The sequence below is a fragment of the Schistocerca nitens genome, chromosome 6, assembly GCF_023898315.1.
Source record: "Schistocerca nitens isolate TAMUIC-IGC-003100 chromosome 6, iqSchNite1.1, whole genome shotgun sequence".
Classification (NCBI taxonomy): domain Eukaryota; kingdom Metazoa; phylum Arthropoda; class Insecta; order Orthoptera; family Acrididae; genus Schistocerca; species Schistocerca nitens.
Window position 1 is genome coordinate 553,124,711 of NC_064619.1, and position 12,766 is coordinate 553,137,476.

The 12,766-nt window shown below is 42.4% G+C and overlaps 1 protein-coding gene across 1 annotated transcript; it reads right to left on the reverse strand.

The window, feature by feature from the left end:
• Positions 1 to 216: 216 nt before the first annotated feature.
• On the reverse strand, positions 217 to 4,335 carry LOC126263450 (trypsin alpha-4-like). The gene is made up of 2 exons (XM_049960544.1): positions 3,970 to 4,335; positions 217 to 618 (listed from the first exon to the last, which is right to left on the reverse strand). The coding sequence occupies exons 1-2, from the start codon at positions 4,333 to 4,335 to the stop codon at positions 217 to 219; spliced, it is 768 nt and encodes a 255-aa protein (XP_049816501.1).
• Between the last annotated feature and the right edge of the window lie 8,431 nt (positions 4,336 to 12,766).

A 12,766-nucleotide genomic window follows, 5' to 3' on the forward strand; every position in this document is an offset into this window, starting at 1 on the left:
ATTTTTCTACGCTCCTTTGACGTCGTTTACATCACTTTATAATATTTTGTCTCCTTTGGTATGTTGAAAATGGTCAGTTTGGATGTTAATCGCCAGGCTAGTAGATTTCACGCCTTTCACTTGCATTATAAATAATTGAAAATATGACAGTTAGCCCTGCCAGTTGACATGTTGTCTACCGTGACTAGAAAATCAGTTGCGAAAATGTTCTTCCTGTTACACTCCAGTAGTGTCTGTGATCCAAGAGCGGAGTTCTCCAACGTTGGTGAATACGGCGCCATGGTCCTCGCATGTGGGTCCTCCCCTGGAGACGATGCCCACCTGTGTGGAACCACTGACGAGTGGACCTCCGGAGTCTCCGTTGCAGACAGACTCGCCCTTATCGCCAGCGCACACCATACGCTTCGTTACTGTGTTGATACCAATGAAGTTATCCTGGCAAGTAGAGCGGTCGACGATATTAATGTCCGCCTTGATCAGCACTGTTGGGAAGATGCCACCGGAGGCTGTCTGACCCCAACCCGTCACAGTAACGGCGAGGCCTCTCGGAGAGTCATAGCCAGCTTCTGGAAGGCCCACGGGCTGCACTTCATAGCCCAGTGGGAATGACTCACTAGGCTGTGAAAGTAGACACCACACATTAGTCGACTTAAGTCGTTTCACATCAAGAATACGGGTGAAGTCACTTTTAACACAACTTCACGATAATTCACTACTGGTTTCAAGCTCCATACTCATAATCATTAGTTGGCGAGACTAGCACGTGAACCACTTGGAAACTTGTGACTTTAAAATCTCTGCTGTGCTGCATGTGTATGAAACGATATCGCACACACAGCAGAGATGAGCTCGAAGGTTCGGAGGCAACGTAGACATTCTAGGATAGAGTAATGAAAACTTGGAAAGCCTGGTGAATTAAATGTAGGGTATAAGTGGATCACAATTTGGGTTAAGGCAAATAAGCCCAAGCCGCAAGGGATGAAACGTAGCAGAATTTTGAAAGGTAGGTTACTTAACATCAGTTTGGGGAAACAATTTATTAAAATAAAGAATCCTCCTCTACAGGAAGGACAACGGAAAAAGTACACCAATAGTACGTAAGTAAATTGGAGGAACTTTCTCTTCAGTAGTAGAGCTATAGTGCCCAGACATTGACATTGAATGAAACACTAAACAATCAAGCTCAAAGCACAACGTTGTTATGAAAAGAGGTTAATCATAACATAATCAGAGAAAACAAAACTAACATAATCTGAAACACAGAACTCTTGTAGAAGACTGTGTGATAATAAATTAAAATGTAAATTACGAAATGACGAGATACTAGAAGATCGGGTTATGCAAATTATGTACGGACTTCTTATCACAAGAAAGGGCAGATTGCTGATGCAAAATTTAAATTTTCTTCTGGAAGGAGCACTGGGAGTGAGAAACCTAATGAACAGAAGTATGTTAACGAGTGATATGTGTGGATTTCGTATAATAGTAATGGGTGTTTCAAAAAGAACACCGGTTTTGGAGAGACCGTTATTTTCATTTCTTGGTCTTGGCAACGTTGTTTTTGCGTGTTTTTTTGGAAAGTTATTGTACGGAATAGCCAATGTTGATTGTGAAAAGACACTACAGGAATGCCGAAAGTTTCATGGAAACTGCGTGGAAACACTGTATCATTCTTGGATACAACAGTGCTCCAAATTAATCCCCTGTTCGTGGATCGGTCAAGGAATTCGAATTAACCACTTAAACAGAAGACGTCAAAAGCCCTGGACGCCTTCGAAGTGCCCGGAAAGAGGCCAATGTCGCTGTACTTGATTCTGTACCTGTGAGTCAGGGAAAATCGCGTCGCCATCTGGCTCAAGAAAATGTGCATATATCCAGCAACAATTCATAGAATCTTAACAAAAGATTTGCATTTAACACCCGTACAGAGTTCGGTTAACGCAGAAACATAAACAGCGGATCATGGAAATGATAGGCAGATTGTGCAATGGGTCCTGGGAGAGGAACGGGAGAGCCATGGTTACACAAACCGCATCATCTTCTTAGATGAAGCTCATTTCCATTTAAACAACTTAGTGAAGAGCCTAACTGTCGAATATGCGGATCAGAGAACCCAAGAGTCATTAAGAGAGAGGCATACACCCCCAGCAAGTTGGTTTGATGTGGAATTTCGAGTGGGAGCTCAATCTGTCCTTAGTTTCTTGAAGATGAACAAGGAAGTGGTGTCATGTTCGCTACGGTGTGTTTTATTTGCTTCTTTCGATTTATAACATCTTCAAATATGGCATTCTTTTTGCGACACCCTTTATGTGAAGGTAGAGGGATTGGCACATATTAAGAAGGGTCGGTGGATGGCATCAAATGATTCGAAATGACTGATGGACTTCCATTTTTTCTACACGTTCATGCAGAAGGAGACGAATATTTAATTTAGACATTCGTCGGTTCTAAAATGATTTCAGGCAGACAGATGCGGGCGTAGACTACATCGGCCATTACAGAATGTATAGACGGCGAGAGCGTAAGATCTGAAACATGAAATAGGCTGCCCAAGGTACTACCAAAGATATCTCAGAAATCGATACGGAAATAACCAACAAACATGAAAATAAAATGATGTGCAGTAGACCAGTCACCTGCGTCAAAAAGCAATTTAAGTTTGAAGCATATTAAAGCACGTTTTCCGCGTATGTTAATAGATTATTCGGGTGATACTTGGGAATGACGGAATTCTGAAGCTATAAAGGGCATTAAAAATAAAATCAGAATAATCATATCAACAATTTGCGCAAAAAATCAGAATAAACATATGAACAGTTTGCGACTGTCTCGAGACCAAATCATCTTTTACGAACTTCAAAAATGCTTCTTCAGTTGAGAATAGAGCGTACAATGAAAATACCAAAACAAAATAAAACGTTCGTGTTTTCCCGGATGAGTTCATGCGGTTACAAAGAATACGTGTGTCGATAATCAGTCGACAGGAACAGTTTCACAGTGACACAATCTCAGATGCGAAGTATCCTTGAAAAAATGGAAGACAAACGGAGAAATACAGATTTGGAGGAACGCCTCATGCGTAGTCTAAATCCTCAAATTATTAATATGGAGTGAAGTAAAGCAAGAATTCGTGGAGAACAGATGATAACAGATTAAGTAAATGATGAACGAGAATGTGAGGGGACCACGTACCAAGTTAATCAATGATTGAAGTTGGGACAAGCAACGTAGAACAACAGAAAAAGATTTCTCTTCTATTCTTCTGTTCGTGTACAGTTGCTCATTTCTGGCTGTAATTGCCTTAGGCGTCAGACCTAAGATTTTACTACAATAATATACTTGACAACCTGTGTACTGTGAGACGAACGTCAAGTAGAACATCGAGAACAACTTGTAATAGTCACTGTCATTAATACAGGGATTCATTATATGCCACTGAGATTGGGGTTTACACAGGAATACGGGATAAGCTAATAATCATTTTTAGTGCTACTCATGGTGTTAGCAATTATCCTTCAAAAAGTTTCGCAAGTATAGCGACCAAAATATTTCCTTTGTGGCTGTGAGGTAACTACGTGATACGAACTGTTCCAGTACCTAGCGTAATTTGTCTACGACATGAACGGCAACGGCGAATCTTCTTTAGAACTCGATATTTATAAACAAAAGCATTACATAATTACTCGTAGTTAGCGTATGTCAAGATACGTTCATCATTAAGTGTTATTTAGTTATAAAAGAGGTTGTTTCTCGGGCGTGTAGATCACGAATGGGTTGTCATTATGATCTGTTCCAGTGCAACTGCCATCAAATTTTGTGACGTGTACTAGTAGTAAAGCAACCTTCTTCACATCATCAAAATTAGGGGTATAGGTTCTTTCTACTTTTCTGTTATTAGTTCATTTTTAGGTTTATATAGACTAGCGTCGATCATTTCTTGCTTAATGGAATACAAAAGACCGACCTCACCTGCACCACTGCAATGTCATAGTCGGCAGCTGGGCTATAGTACAGTCTGTTCTTGATAGCCTGTGCAACATCGAGCACAGTCCCGCCACTGTTTCTGTACGAGGAGCCAGCACGCACGGTCAGCAGTGATGCCGAGACGCCGTCGATGCAGTGGGCAGCCGTCAGCGCCCAGATGGAGCTAATAATGAAAGCTCCGCACCTGTGGGACACTCCAAATAGGAGAGACAGCTGCCAGGGATACTCCTTTATGGCGGTTTCGCTACCCCCGATTATACGGCCCTGTCTCCTGGACCACAGCCTGGGAGAATTCGGAGCCGCACAACCTGCAGCCAGCAGGCAAAACAAAACGGCTGCAAATCGCATCATGTCAGAAGCACTGTATCACAACCGCTGTGTGCCAGCATCTATTTATACAGTTTCCGCTGTGAGGTAATTACGTCATACGAAGTGTTCCAGTAATCTCTCGAGTTACTTCAATAAATGGTTCAAATGGCTCTGAGCACTATGGGACTTAACATCTGAGGTCATCAGTCCCCTAGAACTTAGAACTACTTAAACCTAATCATCCTAAGGACATCACACACACCCATGCCCGAGGCAGGATTCGAACCTGCAACCGTAGCGGTCGCGCGGTTCCAGACTGTTGCGCCTAGAATCGCTCGGTCACCCCGGCCGGCGAGTTACTTCACATTTGGTGTATGTACTACGTCAGTAACCTCTGGGTTATTCCTCAAGGACACATCTGACGCAAGCAACGGCTTCAAATGATTGAGATGATGAAGCAAGGCGAGCGGGGGTCATGGAATGGGGGTAATTTTCCATATAAAGTAGTGTATTACTTTTATCTATATGACAAGTTATATCGTTTCGGAGATCCATTTTCTTTAAATAGTGTATTTGACGACATATCCCTAATGGATCATTTTTTAATCGTTATAAAGCGTCAAAAAGATTTTCCAGCCTACAAATTTTAAGGACGTCAGAGACATTATCAAGTAATCACGAGAGACTACATCAGATAATGTCATTTTCTGCAATCAAGACAAAGATAAGCAACCTTCTGTTATTGTTTACTTTCAAGAAAGCCTTTGGCAGCCGACGTATTCGAGCAATAAATCTTTAATTGTATAAAGAGAGGCTACTGAAGTTGTAAGGCTGTATCGGATACATGGGGACGACAAAAATAATTACTTATTCAACGGTAATCCGTAACACCCAAATAATCTCTCGGACAACTTCATTCCTAGAAGACAGTTTCTATAATTTGAATGAAATCATTTTAGTTGTTACGTCGCATAGTTCTTTTTGTTTTGCAGAAATTTCAGTCTTTCTTTGGTTTGATTCGGTCCGCGAAAAATTCCTCTCCTGTGGCGACCTCTCCATCTCAGAGGAGCACTTGCAATCTAGACCCTCAATTATTTGCTGGATGTATTCTAGTGTCTTCCTCCATGTACAATATTTACTCTCTACAGCTCCCTCTATTACCACAGAAGTTGTTTCCTTACGTCGTAACTGATGTATTAATATCCTGTCCCTTCTTCTTGTTAGTGTTTACCACAAATTCCTTTTTCCCTCTTATTCTGTGCAGGACCTCCTTATTCCTTACGTACGTTCGTCTGTAGTGCCACATCTCAAATGCTTCGATTCTCGCCGCTTCCGGTTTTTTTCACAGTCCCTATTTCACAATCATACAATTCTGTGCACCAAACGTACTTTCTTAGAAATTTATTCCTCAAACTAAGGCCTATTTGGACAGAAATGCCTTCTTTGCCAGTGCTAGTCAGTTTTTGATGTCCTCCTTGCTCCGCCCGTCATTGGTTATTTTGCTTCCTAAGTTGTTAACTTCATCCAACCGACGTTAAGATTCTCACTGTTCTCATTTATGCCAGTTCTAATTACTTTCGTCTTTCTTCCCTTTACTCTCAGTCCATATTCTGCACTCATTAGACTGTTCACTCCATTCAGCAGATCACGTAATTCTTCTTCACTTTCATTGAGAATAGCGATGTCATCAGAGAATCATATCATTCATATCGTTTTATCTTGAATTTTCATTCCACTCCTGACCTTTTCTTTTAGTTCTCTCATTGCTTCTTCGATGTGTAGACCAAACAGTAGGGGCGAAAGTTACATCTCTGTCTTACACCGTTTTTAATGTGAGCACATATTTCTTGGTCTTTCACTTTTATTACTCCCTCTTGGTTCTTGTACATGATGCAATTACCCGCTGCTTCCTATAGTTTAGCCTATTTTCCGCAGAATTTCGAACGTCTTGCACCATCTGATATCTTCGAACGCTTTTTTCAGGTCGACAAATCCTATGATCACGATACACTAAACGCTAGACTATACCACCGAAGTTTCGACAGTTGTTACAGACTTTCCATTCAATTGGAGTCGCGAACGACGGTGGTTGAGTTTAGACGGTCTGCGCACCTACGTCACCTAGTCTCCGACAGCCAACGAGCGCTCAGCAGTGACCTCAGCGCTGTGCTCAGCCAGTACGAGCGAGTTATTCAGTAAATATTTACTCCAATGGTCGCTCGTTGCCATCGCTGGTGGTTGGGGTAAGCGACAATTTCCGCAAGAGCAAGCAAGAGACATGATTGGGGTATACACGCTTCCTTGAAGTGCAAAGCACGTCTGTGCTTGTAACACAATTTTCCCATGGAACCGGCAACAAGTCAATTTCCATCCGTGCCTCAACATGAGTAAACCGCCATCATTAGTGAATCGGGCTATAGCTGCTAAATTCTGAGAATTGTCTTACCAATATACCGTCTTATTTCTGTAGTCACGTCACTACCGACGTCACATTCTGGGACGCCAATTGTCAGTTCGATGCAAAAATACCTATGGATGAAAGGGTTGTAGGAATGAGTTTTGTCTGTGCTAATCTGACAAGTGACTAGCACGCAGTTCGTATCCAGCGGTACTGTTTTACTGCGGCTAGGTATTCATGGCGCACGACAATTTTCTTGTGGCCACTTGTTGATACTGCTGAATCGGGGTCATGTGTGGAGCTGCTGGCTGAGGAAAGCACGTGGCCCATTGGACTTTGATCGCTGGAAAACAGGCCTTCAGTAGCGTGCATGCATGTACAAGCAACTTTCAATTAAAATGTTTCCCTGTACGGGAATGTACACAATGGATGTACGAGTGCAAGTTGCGGACACATGGTTGGCGATATAAGGAAGTTTAGGTCTGGCTGTGAACAGTGGCGCATGCAATTGGACGCGGGGTGTGTCCCCCCCCCCCCTTGCGGGGACAAACGGATTGACACACACCTCCCTCCAGCCAGTCAGCTGCACGCTATTCATTCGATTCTTTCATCATTCGACTCGACTGAATCGAGTTATCGAGTAGTTGTACTTTCTTACGTAGCGCACGCGCCCGCGTCATCATATTTTATACGTTTCTGTCTGGGACATAGATAGCTAACACGTACTTATTGGAAAAGCCGTGGCCATTCTAATGATCTCGATACGTTATTCTGTCTGGCACTTGTACGTGAAAAGTCGCGAATGTTCTACTCTTTTCTTGTACAGAAAACCTTCGAAACGTAGCGTTATAAATATGGACTATTCGCCGAATAGCAAGCTAGTTTACATTCAAAGCAGAAATATTAAGACTGAAGAATAAGTAAGTAAAAGGTCCTGGTTGCAGCATGTGCAAGTGCGAAGATCAGTCGAGAGTGAGAGTGACATCTGATTGTGAAGTATTAGTAATTCATAGTAATTTCTCAGTAAAAATATTACTGCGAACCTCGTACCAACATTTTTACTAAAAACGTAACAATAATTTTTCGTAGCTAGCTCGTAATACGAGTTAGGTATTGGAATTTATCGATGCGTAAGTCTCCGGTAATAGTGACTTCCGAGAAGATTTCTAAAAACGCGTTGTTACTATATAGGCCCTGTAACGAATGCACGAGAAAGGAAGAGAAACGACAATAAATGTTCCAAACACATAAACACATAAATTGCCAGATGACGTCACCATTATATATATATATATATATATATATATATATATATATATATATATATATATATATATATATATCGTAAGGTACATATTGGCTTGTCGCTTTGACAGCAGGTATTTGTTCACACTCCATAAAGTCTGGAAGCGAACGTTCTGGCAACGACTGTTCTCGAAACAACCGAGCCGCATATACACTGAATAGTGCACGGTACATCCAAACCGTCATCGAACCCATCGTTCTAGCTTTCCTGGACCGGCAAGGGAACTTGCTGTTCCAACAGGACAATGCACGTCCGCATGTATCCCGTGCCACCCAACGTGCTCTAGAAGGTGTAAGTCAACTACCCTGGCCAGCAAGATCTCCGGATCTGTCCCCCATTGAGCATGTTTGGGACTGGATGAAGCGTCGTCTCACGCGGTCTGCATGTCCAGCACGAACGCTCGTCCAACTGAGGGGCCAGGTGGAAATGGCATGGCAAGCCGTTCCACAGGACTACATCCAGCATCTCTACGATCGTCTCCATGGGAGAATAGCAGCCTGCATTGCTGCGAAAGGTGGATATACACTGTACTAGTGCCGACATTGTGCATGCTCTGTTGCCTGTGTCTATGTGCCTGTGGTTCCTGTTAGTGTGATCATGTGATGTATCTGACCCCAGGAATGTGTCAATAAAGTTTCCCCTTCCTGGGACAATGAATTCACGGTGTTCTTATTTCAATTTCCAGGAGTGTATAAGGGAAACAGAGTCATTGCCGATAGTCAGTTTGTAAGCTACACTCGTCGGGACAATTTGGAAGCGATACAAAGCGAACAACGGCGATTATTCGCTATTACCACGGATGTAAGTGAGTATTGTGCTTAGTTGTATTAGAAATACGCCGATTGTGACCGTGTGTGTTTTAGTGCTAAGCGTGCTAGTTTTGCATTTTTCAGTGCGAATAAAGTGTTTATTCGAGAATAATTGGCATCTAATTTACCTACGTCGTAACAGTGTAATAAAATGGATCGTTATGTATTCAGAAAAAGAAATTTAGAAACATCTGAAGATTTGGGTCACCATTCAGCAGCAAAACACCACCAGATGTACACGCAGAGCCCAGGATTTCGTCAAACTTCCACAACTAAGTTCATCGACTGATTCCTATAATCCCACGGGTATTAGCAATTGTTAGGATATATCAGAGTCTGCAAATATTAGTGATGATATAAAACACAAGCGTCTCACAGCTCCAAGGAATCCTCGAAAAGGTCATATCTTTCCTACATCCGAGTACAACAAGAGGGGACGGGTTGAATGCTGACAAGTGCACGATGTCATTTTGAAAAGTATCCATGGCTGATGTTCTCGCAAGTTAAAAAGGGACTTTTCTGCATTAACTGTAAATGTTTGTGAATAATAAAATGGTTGGAGGAAAGAAATCCATTATCGCCAAGAAACATATGACTGAACCACTAACAACGTCTGCCAAACTTACTGGTAAAAATGGTTCAGAAGGCTCTAAGCATTATGGGACTTAACATCTGAGGTCATCAGTCCCCTATAACTTTGAAGTACTTAAACCTAACTAACCTACAGTCTGATTTAAAGTAGTTGTCGACCTTTGCGCTGCGAAGTTGCGGCGTTGTCACGTGAAGCACTGGCTGGAGGCAGCCGCCTCAGCGCATCGCTACCCCCGGCGATAGAAAACCGTTTGAAAGCCTGCATCTTCTACAAAAAGTAAGTAAAAAATTTCAAACCCACGTATGATGTATATCTCTACAATGTCTCTCAATCTGTCAAATATGTATTCTTAATTTTAATTACGACAAGAATTACGTTAATTTGTTTGAAACCATTTAAATTCTCAATTTCGCAAACAGCTTCTAACTTATCACGTCATTACTGAAAAACTATTGATGCCACAGCCAAATATTTTTTGCCATTCATTACCAAAATAATGCACTCGGCAAAGAATCCTTAAAAGTTTTCGTAGTGCATTACGTTTCCTGTATTTAACTATCTTAAAACAGTGTTTTTAAGCGACCCTATCAGTATTGAACTCGAAACAAGTTTGACGTTTAATATCTCTATCTTCTATAAATATTTTGTAAATATTTTGAAATTTAGGTACAGTATCGGTCTCAGTGGTATCTATAAGCATATCAAATATCTTTTCTTAATTTTAATTAGGGCCGTTGTTACATTAACTAATGAAGTGTGAGAAATTTTTGCGTCTGGAAAAGTTTTCTTCTTTAGATTGCAAATCTCGGAAACTATTACACACATTGAATAACATCTTGGTGTATATACAAAATGAAATAGAATTAAAATTCAGTCTAACTTACAGTAAGGAGATGACCAGTGCTGGCCAAACAGTATTTCTTAGTCTCACAACAAGAATAAGAATTGATCGAAATAAATGCACAAACACAATATTTAATGGCAGTAAGTACTCTACACACCAGTCAGACAATGCGAAAACACCGCTTAATTCAGAGTCAGCGTCAGTGGAACTATTCGTGTCGCTGCTCGTATTGAAAGATATAATCAAGTCTTCGACACTTTGTTGTAAGATACCTTCGTTGTTCCATGCGTCCTGTATCACTCCTTTCGCGTGATGCACTACCTCCTGCCAGTCTTTCGATGTCGCAATTTCCACTGCCTCTTTCCAAACTCGTTCCACGTCGGTTAATGTGAATTTCTTATTTTATGTAGGAATATGCCGTTTAACCTGAGCCCAAATCAGCTCTATTGCGTTGAAATGGCAATGGTAAGGAGGCAATCTGAGCACTTCATGCCCGTATTTTTTTGCTACTTCATCCACAATGTAAATCGGGTTCTTTGGCTTTTGTTGCGATACAAGTTCTTATAATTCTGCCCTTGTCAAATTACTGTCGGACTCTACCTTATGTTTCTGTAACCAGCTAACAATATCGTTTTTCCTCGTTGCCTTTGTGGGTGCTTTGTCTCGTATTACTGAGTGATAAGGAGCGTTATCCATAACAATGATAGAGTTTTTGTTAAGTTCTGGAGCACACAGTCTTCAAACCATTTCACAAAAGTATTGCGGTTCATCTCTTCGTGGTAGTCGGAGGTCTTATTTGAACTGAATAGCAGCAGACAATTTGGAATGAAACCTTTTGAATTTCCGGCATGTGCTACAATTATCCTTTTTCCTCTGCCGATCGGAGCTGACATACTTCCGCTGATGGTACAGTCTGTCCAGCCTTTCTTTAAACTGTGTCCTGCATTCACCCACGTTTCATCAAACCAAACGATATCACCAAAATTTGTCCCCACTAACTCTCTAAAAAAGCTGCTTCGCCAGGCTGCAATATATTGGCGTTCCATTGGTAACTTTCTGCCAGAGATCGATTTATAGTGGAATCCTAATGTTTTCACGACTCGTAACAAAGACGATTTATTACCCTGAAACACGTCAGCCGCTGTGAGGGTAGCATGTAGTTTTTTGAGTGTTGGATACTCCTTCCTCGAATAAAATGAGTATATTTGACGACAAATGGCATCTTCCTGAAAAGAGTCAAGTTTTGTGACCCTCTTTTCTAGTCGCCTGTTTTTCCCAGGTGTCTCCAGTTTAGATGATTCACTTGAGCCTTCTTTCGTGAATTTCTCCTTGCACAGTCTTATTACTGATCGTTCGCTAACTTGCAGAGCAGCTGAAGTCCGCTCCACCACCTTATCCAAAGAAACGAGAGGCCCTGCTGCATCCCCCTCTCTCTCAAAAGACTCCCTTACGGAACACACGTATTCACGCGCCTGACTGCGTATAACCAAGCCATGTCCGCCACTTTTTGGAGGCTTCCGAGGAGTGTGCAGCCTCGGCCTCCCTCTCTTGCGACTGCTTTCATCAGACATCCTAAACACGCGAATCTGCAAGTCACTCAAATCTCTCTCACCCGCACGTCTACAACGGCTCGCTAAGGACTGGCTGGCACAATAGTCAGCTGAGCAGAGCGAAGTGGCATCGCAGTGGCAGCCGACAGCGCCGGCTGCCATTGGTTTATTGGTGGCGGGAGCCCTGCAGCCCGCTGCCTGTCAAGTGACAACTAGTTTAAATAATAGTATAAAGACATCACACACATCTATGCCCGAGGCAGTATTCGAACCTGCGACCGTAGCAGTTGGGCGGTGCCGGACTAAAGCGCCTAGAACAGCTCGGCCACAGCGGCCGGCTTACTGGTAAGGATGGTGACCTTGAGAGCCCCTCTCAGCTCGAGTACCACGTACAAGCGTCAACAGATACAAAGTTGTTTTTGACGACACGAGACAAGCGCAAACTTGAAGTCGTAAATCAATTGTCAAGACAGAGAATGGAAAGCACTAGCGGAAACAGAGACTGTCTTGCACCTATAATAAAAAAAAGTAAAATTTCAGGGAAAGCAAAATATTCCTCTGCGGGGGATAGAGATGTTGGGAGTGTATCAGAGAGCGAAAATTATCGTGAAAGTATAGTGAGTAACGAGGGAAACTTTAGAGCTCTCCTAGGATTTAGAATTGATGCTGGAGACTTGCAACTAAAACATCCCCTTGAGACCACTAAAGCGAACGTCACTTACAGAAGTGTAACGTACTTCTTTCATGCCGTGAAACAGTGATGTTATAGAGAATGCAGGAGGAAGCCCGACCGGCTAGCCGCGCGGTCTAAGGCGCTGCTTCGCGAGCGAGTAGGTGTGCTGATCGCCGGTCACCGGCACGAATCCGCCTGGTGGATTAGTGTCGAGATCCGATGTGCCTGCCAGCCTGTGGGTAGTTAGTAAGGCGGTTTCCCATCTACATCGGCGAATGCGTGCTGGTTCGCCTATTCTGAT